This window comes from Hyperoodon ampullatus (genome assembly GCF_949752795.1).
Source record: "Hyperoodon ampullatus genome assembly, chromosome: 17".
NCBI classification, from domain to species: domain Eukaryota; kingdom Metazoa; phylum Chordata; class Mammalia; order Artiodactyla; family Ziphiidae; genus Hyperoodon; species Hyperoodon ampullatus.
The window spans coordinates 15,392,495-15,413,923 of NC_136930.1; the positions used below are offsets into that span (position 1 = coordinate 15,392,495).

General features: G+C 38.3%; 1 protein-coding gene across 9 annotated transcripts in view; it reads right to left on the minus strand.

Moving 5' to 3' along the window:
* Window positions 1-21,429, minus strand: part of EYA1 (EYA transcriptional coactivator and phosphatase 1) — a gene marked incomplete at both ends in the record, with an annotated part of 324,574 nt that overhangs the window by 100,625 nt on the left and 202,520 nt on the right. For 3 of the 9 annotated variants that reach the window (XM_079722292.1, XM_079722299.1, XM_079722300.1), the window contains 3 exons: window positions 15,965-16,106; window positions 19,864-20,009; window positions 20,333-20,402. In XM_079722292.1, coding sequence (XP_079578418.1) covers window positions 15,965-16,106; window positions 19,864-20,009; window positions 20,333-20,402 — 358 coding nt within the window. The remainder of the gene's footprint in view (window positions 1-15,964; window positions 16,107-19,863; window positions 20,010-20,332; window positions 20,403-21,429) is intronic. The other 6 variants (XM_079722297.1, XM_079722295.1, XM_079722296.1 and 3 more) reach the window with 3 other exon arrangements.

A 21,429-nucleotide genomic window follows, 5' to 3' on the forward strand; every position in this document is an offset into this window, starting at 1 on the left:
GTTATTTGGAAAATGGAATATTATGAAGCTGTTGAAATAGTATCATGATGACATTTAACGACACAGGAAATTTTTTCATACTAATTTGTTAAAATAAAAACTAAAGCAACAAAAATGTTCTTTGTGATCTCATCTGAAATATTTTTAAAGCATAAAGTATTTCCAAAAAGCACAAAAATCTCAGAATCTATGGAGGGGTGCAATCTATGGTCACATAATATTCATGGAGCCAATGTACATTTTTAAATTTTCTACTCAGAACCTGTGTTACTTCTGTAAACAGAAAAAACATTTTTTTAAATTAAAATTTTATGGCAAATGAGCAGTCTTGGCAGTAAATGCGTGGGCAGTTTAAGGAGGACATCTTCAGTGTGAACTGCCTAGTCACAGATGCCTTCCGGTACAATGTGGTAGTTAATATACACCAATTATTTACTTGCTACTGAACATTTAAGTACTGGCTAAAGAGTCAGAAAACATAGAGTTTCCAGTTCATTACTTATGAGCTGTTTGGACTCTGGACAAATCACCTAACTGCTCTAAGAAATAATTTCCCTAGCTGTAGAAACTCTATTTCATAGGCTTCTTAAACAGATCAAATGAAGTAATGTTTTGGAAAACATAATGAACAAGCCACAGTAACACACAAATGTTTGGAACCGTTACTGTTTATTCCAGTAAACGCTTCTAAAATTCTCTACTGTATTTATCTTTTCCCTCTTTTGACTTTCCCAAACTAGATAAATATGACTTAATCTCTCTGCATATCTAAAATTCTTTTCCTACTTATTTATCAAGCATCTACGCACTGTGAAAACCCAATCAGAGGATTTGTTATTTTTGGATGTAGGGTATCTTTTTTGGTAGGTTCCAGTACTTTTTTGTTCAGCAGTTAGTTGTGATTCCGGTGGTCTTGTAAGAAGAGGTGAGAGCACGTCCTTCTACTCCGCCATCTTGAGCTAATCTCAAGGATTTGTTACTTTTACTAAGAGGGGACAATATTTCCTAAGATAGTTTTAAACGTAGTTATTACAGACTCATATTTGAGGTTTCCTCATTTGTAAATTTTAGGAACATCGGTTGTTCAAAGTGCCCAGAACACCTATCACAGATAAGCTGCGAGCTCTCACACAACTATTACTTGTTTCACCACAAACGTAGGGGCAACAACAGACAAGCTTTTCATATTAATGATCATTTGCACGTGGCAACCACATACTTATTAAGCAAGTATTAAATATAGGGCTTGTGGTGATAATTACATGAGGACAGAAGATACAGGCTTGGACCTCTAGGACTTACCAGGTTAACATTAGTTCTGTTTTTTTTCTTTTTAAACACTGGACTTCATGGGCATATGACTCATTCATTATTTGTATATCAGTGAACAATTAACACTAAATCTATATCTATACCTATATATATATATATCACAAACTTATAATGAGCATTTAAAAACTTCCTTATAAAAATTCAAATTTATTCTGTTCAATACTTTTGAAAACTGTATTATATATATTTTATAGGAAAAAATACTTCGGGTTATGACTTGTGACTTTCATTTAAACTACACATTTTTAGGTTATGACTTGCTACTTTCGTTTATACTATTTTTTTTTTTGCAGTACGCAGGCCTCCCACCACTGTGGCCCCTCCCACCGCTGTGGCCCCTCCCACCGCTGTGGCCCCTCCCACCGTGGAGCACAGGCTCCGGACCCGCAGGCCCAGCGGCCACAGCCGCTCCGCGGCATGTGGGATCCTCCCAGACCGGGGCACGAACCCGCGTCCCCTGCATCGGCAGATGGACCCTCAACCACTGCGCCACCAGGGAAGCCCCTATACTACACATTTTTGAACAATAAATAGCGACCTCAATAATCCCCATCCACCAAGAAAATGAATTAAGATATAGAAAATATATTTTAAAAATGGATGTTTTTATTCCATAACTTATTCCCTGGAACAAAGTAGAAAAGACGATGGAAGCTATATTGGCACATATAGGCCACTGGGGTCTGACCACGTAAATCACTGTTCAGTACTCTAAATAGTACCCCAGTGACTTCCCAGACTTCATGCTACTTCGACGGCTGTACATTAGCTGGAATTCAACATAAGTTATACTCATTTACCGGCTGACTGCAGGCTGAGATTCCATTCCATTTCACATGCAGGAGTTTAACAGCACTCCAGTGGCCTAGGAGACTTAATGCAACTTCCACAAGGATCTAACTTACGTCAGGCAGAGATGGACATGCGGGAGAATCAGGCTCAGGCAGTATTAATTTTTAACCCCAGAATCAGATCTGTAGGGCTGCCCCACCCGCCTCCACAGAGGACTTAGGAAAGAGAGCTGGTAACTTTTAGTCCAGGCCACCAGCACTGGATTTCTTCAACAGCCTGCTTCCTGGCCATCTTCCGGCCCCCTATAGCTCATTCTCCACACCAGCAGTGGAATACTTTCTCTACGGTGCATATCTCATCTTCTCACTCCCTTGTTAAAAACGTAACTGCCCCCTATTAGCCTCAGGATCAAATTCACACTCCTTACCAGGGCTTATTTATTAGGCCCTACTTGGTCTGACTGTAGTTTCTCTCTTAGATTTCTTTGATCTCTTCCCAGGAACTCCCACCCCTCACCCACCCAGATACACATTCCAGCCTCATGCAAGGGAAGCAACACACGCTTCTCTGAAGGTTACTCTTTGCACTTCTCCCTCCCTCCCCACTCCCACTGTATCCTGGCTAACTTCTAATCAGCTTCCCAATTCAGCACAGACTAGAAACTCCTTTCCTCAGAAAAACCTTCCCTGAATTCCCTTCTTCTCCTCTTTCCTCCTAAGCCTGGGTTACTGAATTTCTCTCTGTCTCCCTCTCCTTCTCTGTGATGTGTATATTTTATATATATGACATATATGAACAATAAAAATGGAAAACACGCATTGAATGCTTACTATATGTTAGGAATAAGTTCATCTTTCACATGCTTTATCTATCAAAATAACTCGATACTGTAGGGAACCAGAGGGTTAGGTTAGGGTAATATAGCTTCCATGGCATGGAAGTAAAATTAAACATAGCTCCATCTGGTTTTAGAGTCTATATGATGAGCTCTCATGTCCTCTTACCCTGTTCTCTGTTGCTTTATGGGAAGAGCTGAAGTTTACTAAAGTGTTCCCAGGGATCATTCTATAAGGATGAAAAAAAAAAAAAAAACCATAGGAAGCAAACATAGAATCAAAATAGAAGTGACAAGAATAATCATACTTAAAACATATCAAGGGCTTACTCTGAGCCAGGCCAATCAAATATTTTACATGTTACAACTCACGAGCTCTCACAACCACCCCTCAGGAAGGTACTATTATACCCCATTTTACAGATGAAGAAACTGCCCAAGATGATAAACAAGTGTGGCAGACCTGGGGTTCAATCCCAGGCCATCTGGCTCCAGAGTTGAAGTTCTTTATCTCCACCATGTATTGCCTCTCAAAGTAACCAGGGTTCTTTTTCCTTTAGCATATATTTTTTAACCAACATATGGCTAACTGTCTGCCACGGAATCACCAGGAGGTGTTTGTTAAATGGCACAAATCTGGGCCCCTCCTCAGACACAGAAATCACCATCTTACTGAGGCAGGAGGGGTAGGATGTGACCTGAAAATCCACAGGTTTACTGGACACCTAAAGTCTCTTATTTCTAGCCACTATATTTTAGTACCAATTCAACTGGTGTTTTAGCAACTGCTTCAAAAACCCCCACTAGTATAAGTTTTGTTTTTACACTAAGAAAGTAATCACACTCACCAGGAATTTAAAGAATGGAAGACTGTTTTGGGTATTTGTGGCCCTTGAGCTGGGCTAAACAAAGCTCATAGGGAGTAAAGGGTCCCACTCTGATAGCTGATCTGATGCAGATTGGGTGCCAGTATTACCAGATGAATTTCACTGAAGCTTAGAACACCACAAAGCAAAGGCAAAATAGCAATGACAACGCTCCTAAGAAAGCGTCCGTGTGTAGCTACTAAACCCACTTCCTACTCTACACAGGCCTGGGAGATGAGGCACATTTGTGTAGAAGGCCACCATGGACCAGACTTAAGCATGTATGCTACAGGGGAGAAAGGGCAGGACATGACCAGGAAAAACAGACCTCCTTCTTCCATTAGGATCTATCCTCTTAAGAGTTTCTGTTCGATTCACAAGAGTCTTCACTTACAACGTTAGGTCACAGAATTCGGCTTAGTATTGAGAATTCATTTACCAAAATAATATAGAAGTATTTTCCTTCCTAGATCCAAAAGATTTTACATGAAAAGTCACCTCTAGGTAAAGAGAACAGAAATATTCTATGATAAATTGTTTTATATTTTATGTAACATATCATGAAAATTCCCCCAAAGTAGAAAGAATTCCCTTTTTGAATCCATTATTTCTCACTCACAAGGAGTTTGGCAGAGATTGGTTCAAATGGGGCTCCAATAATGCCCAACATTATTCTTGGTAGAGTTTGGAATTAAGTTACCTTCCAAGCAGGGTGGCAGTGGTGATACTTTCTTCCCCACTAGTGAAAAGGAAAACCTTATCTGTTTAAATAGTTTACTATTGTGAAAAATCATAGCCATTCTTCTTTTTTGACAGGGAGGAGAGACACTCCTTTCCAGACCAGAACACTGGAAAAATCTTTCCTTTCAGAACTTCTCTAGGACACAAAATTATTTTTCATTCCATTGTCTTCTTTTTAAAGTTGAAAATTTTTATATTCTGAATGGGAAGATTATATATGTTATACTGTGTGAAAAAAAAAAAAACCTTTCCAAGTTAGTTCAGTCCACAGCAACTACTGGCCCATCTAATTGGCACACTTACTACTCTAGAGGGTGTTGTGGACCAAAAGAAGCGGGTGTCATGAGTCTATTCTTTGAGGAAAGTTTAAAAAAACACAATCTCATGAAAGCACCACCAAGAAACATTAGCTTGTGTTACCTACACGAGCACCACAAGTTCTGACGTGGAGCTGCTCAGTCAATGAAATGAAAACATCTGATGAGACTGAAAAGGACAATACACAGAAAATACACAGAAAATGTCAAGCAGCGTATTCCTGGTACACAGTGAGTATAAACTATCCAAAGGAGAAGATCTGAGGGTGAAAGGTTTATAGGGAAGTAGGGAAAGAGACTAAAGGTAGGTGACAGAAGTTTCTTGATCATTTAAGAAAAGAATAACAGTTCAGCAAAATGACATTCTTTATCGGAAAAACCCAGGAATCTGAATGTTGATCATACCAATATTAGCATATTGGGACACGGGAAATGTTATGATTCTGATTTTCCTTTTAAGGATTGGAGGACGTGTTATAAATGCAAAGATATTTTTGTTTATATAACTGGGCCTGGAGATGGGGGTGGGTGAGCGTTCGGGGTAGAGAGGTGGGGATGGAGGTGCCCAGGAGAGGGATATGCTCACCAAGCTACTTCCCGAGGCTTGCCTGCCCACAGCTCACTACATGAATTCAGGATGGGGTCCCTGCTATCCTGAAAACTCATCTTATTGATTCTTGCTCCTCTTATTTAATGCTTCTCTCCGTCAATCCCCATTTCCCATCCTTCATGATCTGGCTAATGTCCTATCTTCCCAATAAGCTTTCCCTGACTGTTCTTCTCTGCACTGATTTTACCTCCTGGGAACTCAAGCTCACTAATAATTGATACCATTGTTCTCAGAACAGCACTAAACAAGGTTTCATTGGCCTTGCTTTTATCCTGACCATAAGTTCCTTAAATTCACGTGTTTTACTTATTCACCTGTCTCACATGGACAAGGAGGAACCACGTCTGACTAGTGCCTTTGAAGGGTTTCGTGTAGGCTCCAGTAGGAGACAGAACTGGTACTTGAGTTTCAATCCAGGATGGTAATGACAACAGGGTCCAGTGAGAATACGACTGTCATAAAGAAGCAGGTGTGGTAACAAGAGGAAACTTTTCCACAATTTGTGTGTGTGTGTGTGTGTGTGTGTGTGTGTGTGTGTGTGTGTGTGTGTGGTAATGGTGGCAGAAGGCTGTTTGGAAGAGCGATTTGAAGGCCCAACAGCAATTTGAAGGCCCATCTCTCAACTTCCTTATTTGTTTGGCAATGAAAAAGACAGTGGGGAAAGGAAAAATAACCAAATAATAATTGTTTATTTCTCAGATTTTATCTAAAGGACACACACTTTACTGGTTTCTTTTAAACTGGATGATATATGAAGGCTTAGCTTTAAAAATTAGATTATAATCACTACTTTAGATGTAAATTACATGAAGAATATTAAATACAGGACTTAGAAGCACCTTCTGGAAGGATTTAAAATATGTCTGAATTTCCGGAAAGAAAATCCAGCAGGGTTTTAAATCAAATAAAATATTAAACTAATTAAGCATTATTAATTTTGAACAGCTCATAAAATATCACTGATCTAGCTCAGATATTGGTATTTCATGGGTACATGAATGAAAATAAGAGCCTTGCTTGCAGATGAAAAATCTCAAATTTAGAACACAATAACATCCTATGATTTTACAGTCCATTTATATTTCAGTATTTCCACATCCATTGTCTCAGGTTATTTCCCACATCCGTATGTGAGGTAGGATCCTTGTCAGAGAGAGAATGGTGATTTCCTGGCCCAAGGACTCTGAGTTAGGGAATGGCCATTATCTCCACTTCCAGGCCACCATTTACCATTCTACCACACAAAATGCACCCTTTAGATGCTCTGATTCAGCAGTGTTGAAAGTGAATTATATATTGTAAAAAGTCATATTTTTAATTTAACTTCAATTTTTTATTATTGAAGTAGAGTTGACTTACCATGTTGTGTTAGTTTCTGGTATACAGCAAAGTGATTCACTTACACACATATATATATATTCTTTTTCATATTCTTTTCCATTATAGGTTATTACAAGATATGGAATATAGTTTCCTGTGTTACACAGTAGGTCCTTGTTGTTTACCTATTTTATATATAGTAGTTTGTATCTGCTAATCACCTATATGTGGAATCTAAAATATGATACAAGTGAACTTATTTACAAAACAGAAACAGACTCACAGACGTAGAAGACAAATTTATGGTTACCACAGGGAAAGGGGTGGGGAGGACTGAAAAGTGGTATTAATTTTTTGCTGGACAAACATCACAGACACACAAAGGGTAGAGACATCCGAGGAATTTCATAAATAATGATCTCATTTCTAAAAGACTTCTTCATTGTAACTCTTTTGAGGCTGGTAAATAATTTTAAAAGTAAATTATATAGTCACCCAAGGATAGTGTATCAGAAATACTGGCTTTCTTCTTGTCACCATCAGGGGTTGCTATAGGGAAAAGGTGGTGGTCTCGTCAACCAACCGTAACAAACAAGAAACAGTCTTGCTAGAAGACCCTGTGTGGCCACCCAGTACTATAGATGCTAAGCAATTGTAGTTTAAAAATAAACCAACCCCTCCAAACCTTTATTAATAAATCCTTACTACTTTTTCATAGTTAAGAAGAACCCAGCCTATGTTGATTTATAACATGATTTAAAATATCAAATCAAAGTTTTGTGTGTGACTTAACCTGGAGAACACTGCCCAGCTATAACTTCAAAAAAAAAAAAAAAAAAAAAAAAGGTAACATGTAGGTCAAAGGTCTACTTAACAGAGAACAAGGACTCGCATTAAAAACCAGAATCCCAGCCAACATAAGAATGCTGGAACCTGCTGGGGCCTGTCTGTATTTCCCATGTTTTAGAGCATTTTCTAGCACTTACTCGGCAAGCAGGATGCTATTTGTCCCTCGTGTATTTTCACAGAAGTCCATTTGCTTTCCTTCCCTGGCCTCTTTGCCATGGGCTATGTCCATCATCGGGCGCAATCTATGCGGCAGAAGTCAGTGGAGCTCCCTGCGGAAAAGCCTCTGAAGGCCAGATGGGCTATTTAAAACCAAAGTTTTCCCCTTTTCTTACAAGAAGGCTTTTAAATGACCAACTTTTCCTTTTTATCTCAGTAATAGTTTTTCTATTTCAAAGACAATTTGTAACTAGGGTAATAAAGACTATAAAACCTTGTTATTTATCTTTCTTCATCTATTTCTCTATATTTTAATAAAAACCGATTCATAGCGACAATAATTTGGGTATTGATCTCTGATTAATTATTGCTATTACTGGATTTCAAAAGATCCCCATACAATTTTCAACACTTGTCATTTGAAATAACACAAGATGCCAAAAGAACTGAAACAAAATATTACTGTTAAAAAATCAACTTAAGCAAAAAAAAAAAAAAAATTCTAGAATGCAAAAAATTCTACAAACTAAAATATAAATGTGAGTAGAATGGCAAAGCAATTAAGAGAAATTGTGAACATCAGTGCAAGCTGCAGTAGCTTTTCTCCAATTGTAACTCTCATCTGTCATTTTATGCCAGAAAGTGCAAATCTCCAAGGCTTTATCAGAGCAGATTATTAAAAAGGTTTAATAAATATTTTCTTAAAACCATATATTTGAAGTAAGGAAAAATACCATTTCTATAGATAATGAAAAAACTTTAACAGTACATTTTGGTAAGCAATTTTGAGGCTCTAAAAAACTAATAAACTGAAAGACTTCAACTATATATTTGAAAAGCTACAGACAGGCAGACCAACGGAAGTCCGGGTGGTTGTCCTTACTAGATTATTATTGGATGGTTCCCACTTCATAACGAGCCCCAGATCGGCGAGGTGCAGAGACCTGTGGAGCTGTCACCCTTCTGCGTCCCATTAACAAACCCCTGTCCTTGTTTTTTTGTCTCTCCTCACTGGTTGGAACTCCAATCTCTTTAACAGAGCAAACTACATTATATACAAAGACGGAGTTAGAATTCGTGTGATTTTCTCCTCTAAAAGAGAGCAATAAAACCGAAAGGAAAATAAACCAAGCGGGGTTTCCAGAGCCCTCTGGGTTTCGGGCGTGCGCATCTGTGTAGTCCCTCCCATCTATCGTGGCAAATCCTGACACCTTCTTGCTGCAGAATGACAGGAATGTCCCCACCTCACTGCTTCTCTGGGGCACTAAAACACTCAGAAAGGCATTCCACACAACCACCGCGATTCTGTGATGTCTCCATCCAGCTCCACCTACTAGCGTGAACACAGGGGAAGACTGCTTTGAACAAACTGCGATAATAAAGTAACCAAGGATTTTACGATGCTAAATTCCAAATTCGTTTCCCCAAATGAAGAGAACTAGAGTTCTTATGAATCTTAACTTCCAACTGCCATTGTGACACAGACCTCTCCCAGCAAAACATTTGTAGATTTCAGACACACTACCAAATAAAATGAAAATATGAGAAGAAATGGTCACCCCCTGCAACTGTCGATCAATAGAACTAAGTTATTAGGGAAAGCTGGCTTTGCCTCAAAGCTGAAGCTTAACCAGTTAAGAGCCCAGACTTAACTTGAATTACTTTTCATGTGAAAATTGTTTGCATTTCCTTATCTCAAACAGATTGCTAAACAAAATGTCATTTTCTTCCTATGACTCAGCCTCAAAATTTTGAACAGTTTCTTATTTTCTGTGGTCGATGGTCTCCTAAGTCTATAGTGTATAGGATGGCGGGGGCGGGTAAATGAATGAATGGGGATGCCAGCAATAGGTCTGGAACTTGTGTTCTTAAGAAATTATAACTAAAAGCTTGATTTCAAGTCAGATGCCTTTTTTACATAAAAGGAGAATAAAATTTGCTTATGACAAGCTTGGCAGATATTCTGTGAAACGGGTCAGTGAATCACAGGCTAAAGCAGTTTCTCCTAAGTTTTCTTGCCCTTAGTACATGTACGCACGCACGTGTGCACACATGCGCGCACACACACACACACACAGACATACACATAAACTCACACGCCCTCCCTTCATTCCTGTTGTCAGTGCCCTTTGATTGGCAGCATTGAAAACACTATCTACAGGATCTGCACGGTTGACCCAGGGGTCTCCAGGCACCCTCTGTCCGTCCACACTCCCTCATTCAACTCACTCATTTGCATGTTTGTCAATGGCGTGTGAAGAAAAATCTCACACCATCCAAAACTTCTTCCAGAAACACTGAAGCTGACCCCGGGGGGCAGGAAGATGTCAAAAACTACCAGCAAGGATTTCACTTCCTCAGGGTGAACTCCACAGTTGTCCACGAACAGAAACATCTTGTCTTTCTCTGTTAAACTTAAGTTTCTAACCTTTCACGGGATGTACAAAAGAGATCCAATAAAAGCAGAAATAGAATTTTCCAGAATCTTGCAGCAAAGGTAAAAGCAATCAGATTTTCCAGTCCCTGAGGTTTTACTCTGTGGGCTTTTAGTATTAGTGCATTTAAAAACTAGAGCATTTAAAAATCCGATCCTTGTTTGCCTTAAAACGGCATGTGCCAGATTCACCGTAGCCTGCCACGGACATAAGTGTTGAACTTCGGAGCTGGAAGAATACAGAAGGTTCACCTGGACTAAACGAGGGCACCAAGGCTGGCCTAGTTCACAAGATAAGGCAGTGCCAAAACGCCCACAAATTACCAATTAAATCTTTTCCTTAAGTGCCATGAAAATGTTAAAACACAGACAGTGCTCGGAAATTAGCTCTCTCAAAAAACTTTTCTAAGCTTCACGAGCTGGTATTTTTTTACTACTTACATAGCTAGCCGTGTAATGCAGTATCTCAGTTACCAAAAGAGCAAATCCACCCTTCAGGAAACATACTACAGGCAACTACATTTCGTTGTTTTTGTAGTTTTCTGTGAGCGCCTCCCCTATAGGTGCGGTCATCTAAGCGTATAGAAAACATGGCAGGGTCTGACAGTTCTAAACCATTCTCCATTTTGATGTATTCGTCAGCATTTTCAGATTCTTATCCTTCAAAGCCATTGTTCAGGGTCGTTGCAGGGATGAAATAATATATGTAAAATAATTAGAAAAGTGCTGGGCATATGATAAACAGCAGCTGTTCTTTTGTGTTATGGGCAACAGAGTTTTCCATCTCGATAGAGCATAGCTTGTCACGTTCCCATCTTCCTCCCTAATCTTGGTTTCTGAACTAAATAATTTGGTGTTTGCATGGCTATTACCTCCATTTTCCCCACCAGTTCCTGGCACTCAAGTCGCACTGTGGCTGCAGGGATTCCTGGCGCGTAAGGACCTGGTTGATACCGCTTTCTTTCCCATCACTGCAGAGCTGAGTTTCTTTCTTTGTCCGTGGCCCTTCTGTGTTACCCACTGCTCCTGCTTTCCAGCACCCACCACCGCTGCTGCCAACACAGCCAGTTCTCCCTTCTGATTTTCTTCTTCACGTTCTTGGCTGTTTTCTCTTGTTTCTTCTGTACATTTGTATCATGTACACAAAGCCTGACCTTTGTTGATAGTGATTCTCCTTCTTTGCCAGCACATGAGTTAGATCTGGCTCTTTTTTTTGCTATGCTTATTTGGTTACTGGGTTCTTGGAGTTCTCTTTGCTGGTTTTATATATATACATATATATGTGTATAGACACATATATAATAGTATATATATTAAATTTTTTATATTTATTTCATATAGAGAGAATTATTTTTCCTCCTGGGGAATGGGAGAGAAGGAGAATTTAGGTAATGCTTCCTAATCTGGAACTACTTCAGAAGGCTGGATTATGATGATGATGATAGTGATGATAATAACAATAATAATAATAATCACCCCTCCCCCACCACTACCACATCACTACCACAATGAACACAGTAAATAAAAATAAGCCTTTGAATGCGTACTACGTGCCAGATGTTGGTCAGAGTGATATACACGGATAATCTCAATTAAACCTCACAATACTACTGTGGGAACAGATAATATTATCCCCACATTCGAGATGAAGAAATGGAGACATGAGAAGTCAAGCCCCATGCTGAAGTCCCACGGACAGCAAGCGCAGGGCTGTTGGACAGGCAGCCTGACTCTAGAATTTACGCTGTTCGCCAGAGTGCAAGATTTCACTGTACCTTTAGTCCAACCTTCTAAATCTCACAGAAACAAAGAGGTGATCATCAAAAATTTTCCTGAAGTTAATCAGCATAACACCCACTGAGTCATCTGGGTTACTAGGATATTTCTTCTAGTATTGTGAAATTCTAATATTATGAAATCTTAGTAACTAAATCTCTGAATAACTCATCATCATACCTTATATTTAAAAGGTCAAAGGATATCGGAGAAAGCACTAGGTAAAACGCTCACAGATCACTAAAATACATATACTGTCATCCAAGATTCTAAGATCTTTTAACAGATATAAGATTGATATAAGCAAAAATCACTGTTATTCATTAAGGATAATAGAATTTAGAGAATTTTGAAAATAATTTCAGACATTATAGAAAGTTTTATATTAAAAAGAAGTATTGAAAAGACAAACGTCAATAGACTCCCATGACTGGGCACATAAAATCATTTCATCCACTTCATTTTTTACAATGCAGTTAATATTTAAGAAATACATATTAATCAGAGTGTACTTATTTATCCACATTTGACCATAAGGCGTTTATAGCATATTACGTATCATTATCCATCATCAGACTGGCAACTTTCAAGTTAATAGCATATTATTCTTTGGCTTGGTGTGTGAAAGTCATATTTTAGATTATTCTGAAAACGAGTGAGGTGCCATTATAGAAATATCCGTATGAAATAATACCTCAGTCATGGAAAAAGGGCTCTAAAATCCCACTGGAAAGGCCATTCAACCAGGGGATGCCTAAAAACACAAAAAGTTGTAATGCAATATTCCAGATGCAATGAAACCTATAACTAGAAAAGCAATGCTATATTTGCTATATTTGGTGCTACACATGTCCTTATTTCTGCTTTAAAATAGAGTTTTTTCCACCTCCAAATTAACGTTCTTTTCTCCTCTTTCATTTCCACTCTTCTCTCTACACTGATGCTATGCTTACAACTCTGACAGCTAGTTAGTCCTCTTAGGAACTTTCTTGCCACATAAGCTTTTGATCTGCGAGGACAGAAAGATAAAGCTAAGTCAAGGGCAATATTTCTCAAACTCTCTGAGACACACAGCACGCTTCTCTTCTCCTAATCCTTTCCAGGCTGACAACTTAGCAAAATATAATAGTTATGTATGACTAAAAGAATGAGATGAAAAAAGAAAAGACACAGAGTGCATGTCTGATTTCACCACCGTAAGATTTACTACGGATGTACCATGAAAGTTTCTAAACACTTAACTCGCAATTTCTGTACTCAGCCCATTGAGGATGGTAACCAAAGGGCTGCACGTGGGCTCAAGTCCAGGAATCACACATGTAGTTATCTCTCCTCTCCGGAAGGCACTTCTCCTGTTTCATTCTGACCTTTAGGATCCACTTCTCCTTAAAGAGACTGGATGCCCGGAGTAGAACGGAACTGACCATAGTGCCAGATTTTTTTCCCCATAACTCTCCTAAGACTCTGCAATTGTATAACGTATTTGTCTGTTTGTCTACTGTCTCTCTCCTTGACACAAATGAAAGCTTTAGGAGCGAACAGACTTTGCTTGCCTTATGATCCATTTCATTACTAAAGCCTAAGACTATTCGATTCTTTAATGAAGTATATCATCAATTTTTGTTCTTTTTATCCCTTTACTTAACTGATATTCAGCATATGGAGAAACATAGTTCTTTTCCAAGAGCAGCTTTCAAGTTTGGAATCAAGCACATGAGTAATATCCTTCTAACACTAAATGCTACCTGTCATAAGGTAATTTTAATTTTGTAGCCATCAAATATATCAAAACTTTATAATCCATGCCTTTTTTATACCAAAGGCAAAACCAAGTATGAAAGGATTAATGAATCTGGTCCCATAAAATTTTAGCTTCCCGTGCAGGAAAAAAAGCTCTTAAAAATGATAAACCGGGGGCTTCCATGGTGGCGCAGTGGTTGAGAGTCCGCCTGCCGATGCAGGGGACACGGGTTCGTGCCCCGGTCCGGGAGGATCCCACATGCTGTGGAGCGGCTGGGCCTGTAAGCCATGGCCGCTGAGCCTGCACGTCCGGAGCCTGTGCTCCTCAACGGGAGAGGCCACAACAGTGAGAGGCCCAATGTACCGAAGAGAAAAAAAGATAAACTGGAAATACATCTATAAAACATTACTAAAGATTAAGAGACATAATATAAGAAATAATAAGAAAAGACAAACACCACCATGCAAGAAAAGAAAAACTGGTTTATCAGCTCAATTTTCTAAAAATGCACATGAAAACAACAATAAAATCTCAGACCTTCCAAAATGACAATTTTTTTAAAAAGTAAAATATTTAATGTGTTCACGCGAATTCACAGCCCTTCCTTGTGGAAATATATAACAAATCCTTAAAAGGGTTGAAAACAGTTTACCTAGCAATTCCACACTTACGTTTACTCAAAGGAAATAATTAAGCATGCACATAAGATATTCGTGGCATTGCTCCAGATGTCCAATAATAGGGGGGTTAGTTAAATAAGATATATCTGTGAAACCATGCAGCCATTAAAATGATGCCATAAAATAGATTTTATTGATGTGAAAAGGTGTCTATAACGTATCTGTTATTTAAAAGAGCAGGTTGCTAAGTCTACCAGCGGATGAATGGATAAAGAAGATGTGGTATACACACACACATACAATGGAATACTACTCAGCCATAAGAAAAGAAAGAAATGTTGCCGTTTACAGCAACAAGGATGGACTTGGAGGGTATTATGCTAAGTGAAAAAAGTCAGACAAAGGTGGACAAATACTGTATCATATCACTTGTATGTGGAATCCAAAAAATAAAACAAATTAGTGAATATAACAAAAAAGAAACAGACTCACAGATACAGAGAACAAACTAGTGATTACCAGTGGGGAGAGGGAAGTGGGGAGGGACAAGACGGGGGAGGGGATTAAGGGGTACAAACTATTATGTATAAAATAAATGAGCTACGAGTATGTATTGTACAACACAGGGAATATAGCCAGTATTTTGTAGTAACTATAAACGAAATATAACCTTTAAAAATTGTGAATCATTATGTTGTACTTCTCTAACTTATGTAATATTGTACATCAACTACACTTCAATAAATAAAACAATTTTTTTTTAAATAGCAGGTATTTAAATCTACTATAGCTTGGCACTATTGAAAGGATGCATATCATTTGTTAAACTGATTAGTGGTAAAAACAAAATATTAGGAGAATGTTTAAATTAGGCGAGAACAATTTTCAAGTATTTTAGACACATTTGCATGATAATAATCTGCTAATTACAGTAATGCCTACTCTTGAAACAGCTCTGACAAGATAAACTTTCAGTTGTCATCCATATGACTTGCACTTACATTATGTTTTGTCTATAGTTTCAAAATCAGAACCCAGGGATGGGTCCTTGGAAGCAATAGCTTGAAGATGCATTGAGTGGCTGTCAATTTGATCTCCTGGTCTTTGGCAGATCATTTAGTCAACACCTATCACATGCTCTATTTCCAGAGCCGTGATAATGAAAATGAAGAAAACATACCCCTTTGAGACAGGTTGACTGGCGACACCAAGTGCCAGGGTTTTTAGCATATATCATACTACAACCTCTTACATCATTGACTTTGCTTTTTTTTTTTTCACCCTTTTTTTAGTTGATAGAAGCAAAGGCAGAAAACTTCCATGACACAAAGAATTTTAGAGCTTTTTGTAAAAGAACCTGAGTGATCATCCAGTCTAACCCCTGGATGTTACAAATATGGAAATTTAGGCCTGGAAAGCAGGGAAGTAAAGAGCCAAACTAGAACCAGGTATCTTGCCTCCAAGCCCAGTCCACTTTCACCATCATCCACTACTTACACAGAATATCAGGTTCCAATTTAGAAGGTAATAATTGTCCCACAGGATTAATGGAAAGAGCAATGCCAGTGGGTATACAGACCTTGCATCTGGTAGCTGTACGGTGCCTGTCCAGGTTGAGGGGTCCCAAAGCTTGTACCATAGCTGAGAAATCCTGTCTGTCCAGGTGACTGAGACTGTGACAATCCACCTTCAGTCTTGATGCCTGCCCACAATGCACCTAAATCAGTTAGCAATAGCTTATCTATCTGTTCATTTTCAAAAGCTGGTCCATATACAAAAACACTCCCACAACTATCCAATTACAAACGTTTCCCCCCCGCCAGTGTTATCTCAATAACCAAGGCCATATACGCTTAGAGTGAAATACCCTTCACTATAACTTCAATTAAAAAGAATAAAACCAGGATTATTACAGATTTCAATGCCTATCCACACTATTCTTTTTTGTTGTTTTCCTGAATTCCATTTTCTGTAAAATTTAACTCCAGCAATATCATTTCTATAATTAGTTGTATTGCTTTACAAGAGTTTAAGATCATCTTTACAGTCCAGAAATGGCCATAATTAAACTTGAACTAAATTATTCTAAATGTTGTTGCATTGATTAACATCAGAATCAAAATATTTTTTCTAAAAAGTGATTAATTAGAGTCTCTAGCCTCATAACATTAAAAACATTTTTTTTCTTTACTCTTTCTACCACAAAGCTGATTTTAGTACACAACGCATTTTGAGGTCAGAGGTAGCAATATTGGGCATAGAACTAAGCAACACAGGGGGAAAGCTTCTCCCAGATATCCAGATCCTACCAGGCAGTAAGCACAAGAGAAGCAGAATAATAAAGAACTCAATCCTGTAGAACAACATCGTGCTTTATAAACAGCACAGAGAAATTGACAAGTAGTTCTCTTTTTGTCCCTTATAGTTTCAGGTTTTTATTCAAATATAATTGTTTTAAGTGTAACATAAAGTACACTTTCTTTTCATCACATCATAATACAAAAATAATGTATTTGTGGCCCCCCCAAAACTTCCCAAAGTGCCAGGCTGACATCCTAATTTCAGGACTTGGGTTTGGCGGTATCGTTGTACAGGGCTCAGCCCTGGATCATAATTAAAGACAGTCATGAAAGTTAACAACTGTCCTTAATTCCCACAGAGGGAGGGGATGAAAATTTCTGCCAAGGGAATTCACCTTTTGGAATAATTTTACTTTTCACTTAAGATAAATAATATCTTTGGGATCTAGAATACACAGTAGTCTCACTGTTTATTTCCATTTTAGGGGAATTTCATCAGTAGAATGAAGTTAGGTAACTTTCCTAAGGCAGTGGAAGAATCTGACTCTTGGCGAAGAGAACCTACTCTAATTCCTGAAGTATCTCTAAGTAACCTCATAATGGCCTTACATTTCAGTCTTAACATAACCTTAGCATTTTAAAAAAATGTGACTTTCCTTGTACAGGCAATCCCAAACCAATGAACAACCCACACTTATAAATGGTCCCTGGAAAAACAAGTGCCCAAGACAGGTGGTTAGATGGCTCTAGAAAACTCCATTCCTTTCCATGGTGTCACAATAGAGATTTTCCCCCTTCTCTCTCCATTTGATGCTATAATGATCTGCTTTCAGTCTTCACCTGTGTCACCTCTGTTTTCAGCCTGGAGGCTCAGGATGGGAATCTTTGTGATAAGAACAGGTAAGGAAAAGCAGGAAGTAGAAAACACCCATAGCCACACCTATGTCCATAGCTTCTATCCACAAGCTGTCAAACTCATCTCACTGGTCGACTCCACGCAGATCCAGTGAAGAATGGCATGACCTCTTCCTCCTCGCCGACCCCTTGCTCTTACTATGAAAAGATTTGCCTATCTTTTCTTACTGGGTCTAAGTGAAAAGTCAGGGGACACACGTCCTTGGAGAAAGTCTTCTAGAACTATCAGGACCTTAACTATCAGCAGTTAAAACCCCTAAACGATGTGCTCTTCCTTCAGAGCAAGCAATAGGGAGAAGGCTGCCATATTTTTCCATGCATTGGCCCAAGAAAAAGAGAATGGCTGGTCAGAAGCACTGGGGCATCTCCTTGTTCTCAAGGTACAAAAAGAGAAGAAAGGAGGTGATCAGAAAAATGCTAAGGACTGAAAATTATTCCCAGGAGATTTATAAGCATGGAAGGTCCTGGGATCAAAGCCCTTTACACTGAGACTCACTCTCACCACCTCCCCGATCCCCACCTACCACATGAAAATCCCCGTCTTCATCCTACTAGTTCTGAGCCTAACCTCCGAACCTCTGCTCATCTCACTCTACTGGAACAACTATTTCAGACAACAGGGCCGTCTGTTGATGGTTTAGAACTAGAGAAGTCCTTACCCCGCAGCCCAGAAATTGGCAAAGGGCCCTTCCATGACTGAATGGGGAAGAGAAAGAAAAACAAGAGAGTTGTGTGAGTGGCAGCCAAGGCAGTAACAGGAATGGTACCTTCCCCTGGCAGCACTGATAGGTCTACAGTACTTGAGCATTGTTTGTACTGGAAAATACATTTCTACTTCAAATAACCGGCTTACAAATAAATGTTGAGAATATAAATTGGGGACTGCCTTAACTCACATTATAGAATTGAAGTTACGCAATTCAAATCATAGAATCTTTTCCCTCTTTTAGCATAAGAGTAGTTTAAAAGTAAATTACAGACAAATTTGATCTATATTTAACATTATTTTGAGAAACTTGACTAAAAGTCATGGAAATGAAAGATAATTCTAGAAAGTCCATTTTATTGCTGTTTTTAAAGTCTGGTTGAAAAACACCTCCCTAGATCACATTCAGTTGTGATCTTTTTAAAATAAAACTATGAAAGTTGAAGTCATACCTAATTTAGATTTTAATTTCTATATATTTTATCAGAAATTTATATATGGCCAATTTGATTTGGGGTAAAGACAGAATAAAAAAGCAAAAACTAATTTACCTTCTAATGATCAATGAAATGCTTAAAGAAGAACATTATTTCTTTCAGTATACTGAGAAAAGATTATTATGAAATAACAATAGCAGCAGAAGCATAATTAGAATATTGATCACAAAATACTCCACCAGTTTTCTCTATCAGTCTTGCTTCCAAACTTTCATGTATTTTTTTCTGGATCACTAGGTTTTATTTATTTCTTAATAAAATGCCAATAATCCATATTTTTCTCTTCCAACAAGTTGCAGTTTGTTTAAAATTACAACTACCATTCAATGGAAGTGAAGGTATTCTGGAATCCTAAGCTTTTTAAAAATTAAACTTTGAGGTTTGGCTGGATTTATTTTTAATTTACAGGTATTGACCCTGTAACAACTGAGTTAAATTACACCAAGATAAAGATAATCTCCAGGTGAGAAGGAACAAATAGGGATGTGAGCTTTAAATGTTTCCTGATTGGCCTCTTTAAAGTGCAGCCCAAGCCATGATATAGATCACTTTTCCTAATGGTTGATAATGCTGAAATCTGAGACTACTACCCACCCTCAAGTTTAGAGCCAGGGTTTGTTGAACTCTGCTTGTACTTCTCTAATCATAGCTCAGCATCTGATAAATAGGAAATGAATCTTCACCCCAAAAGACTTCATTCACAGAAGTTTTATCAGAAATATGCACCAAAATACTTTGGATTCCAGAGCCAAGTGCTCAAGTGGCAAATTAAGAATTGAGATATAAATGGAAAAAAAAAAAACAAAAAAAAAACAAAACGAGAGCAAGAGGCCATATGAACCATGGTATTTGCCACCTCTGACCTCAAGATAAGTAACTACTAGCTCTTACAATGCTCATTAGAAACGATCATTTTAAGAATTTAGACACAAAAGGTGACCACCCTTTCTCAAGTGGCCCAAGAGGACCGTCTTTAAGTACCACTCCTGTGAAACTTTCGCAGGTACAGGTGTGCCCACTAGGCAACGTCACTGCTAAAGCCGAGGGATTACTCACCATAGGAGGAAATTCCATAGGGCTGTCCCGGCTGTGGGTACGTGGCATAGGCTGTAGCTTGTTGCATTCCTGTGGTAAACTGTGTTTGCCCATATGCAGCCATAGTTTGTGAGGAAGGGGTAGGGAGAATATGTGGGTATGGTCTGCTATTTGTCAGAAATGACAGAAAATAGAAAGCCCATGCATTAGATGGAAACATGCAAGGTAACTGATTAACAACCAAATCACAAATTCCAGTTAAAGATTGTTTCTTAATGTATAACTTTCAAGTGTAATACACAAAGAACCAAAATACTAGTGTCCCTCCTAGGTGATGCTCCAAATAAATTTGCGTCAATACATTTAAGTCTCTATGAAACACACTTTAGTTTAAATTAAGATGTAACACGTGGGCACCAGACATGACTTGAAATAAGGTAAAAGACTACTCAGAAAAGTTATTTATTGATTAAGAGAAAATATATCTTACTTGGAAGGATAAATCTGTGGTGGGGAGAATTGGTGAGACGGTCTTGGGCTGAAGCTACTGCTCCCAATGGCTGGAAAAAGAAAAATAATGCACAATAATCCAAGCAAAATACAAAATATGTATAAAACATTGATATAGTCTCAACTATAGGTTGGCCACATGAAACCGTAGACCTTTGGGACCCGAAGAAATGGCAATTTCATAAGTCAACCTAATAGAAAGTTAAACTATATTAAGGAACCTATAGGAACTGATCAAGTGATTCGAATTTTAAATCAACTCTTAGAAAACATAGTCATAATATTCTTAAATACCTGTCAGTGATGGCTTTTACAGTGGCAATACTTTAAGAGCACAGGGAGTCCTGGCCACTGGTTGGAACGACCGCACTGAAAGGGGAGGGATGAACTTGAATTACAGGGCTGGGCGGGACCGGAAGGTCCTCTGGTCTACTGTTTGTGTTCAAGGGGACACACGCCCCTGAGACTGTGTTACTGAGAAATGCAGTCTAATCTCCTCTCAGGGCAGTAGAAATAGGACAGATCCTCATTTGCCTGCATTGATTCAGCAATTTTTTTTAATAAGAATGCATTCCTATAACCATCTAAGATTTCTCAAGTTGCAAACTAAGCCCGTTTTTTCTTGCACAGAGATGGATATTCCTTTGCCTTTCAGTTATATGTGCTCCACTTCAGCATTCAAGTCACAAAGGTTTTTTTTTAAGAGATTTAAGCATTCAAGCAGAATCTCATTTCTTTTTAATCACATATACTTGATTCAATAAGTCTCAGAAATGCACGAAACCCTTCTATCAAATATTCTTTTAGAATCATTCTGAAATAAAGAAGCAAAAAAAGAACCATGTTTTTTTTTTTTTTTTTTTACTAACACGAGGCCTTAAAATGGTGATTCTCAGCTTCTTTCATTGCTAATATGGGTCATCTATTTATGTACATAAATATCTACACACATTTACATATCTACACATTTACATAAATATATACATATATACATACACACATATATATATGTATTTCCCCATTTCCCTTCAAACTCATCCTATGCTTTTCCTGGCTAAGATGCATATGCTTTGGGTA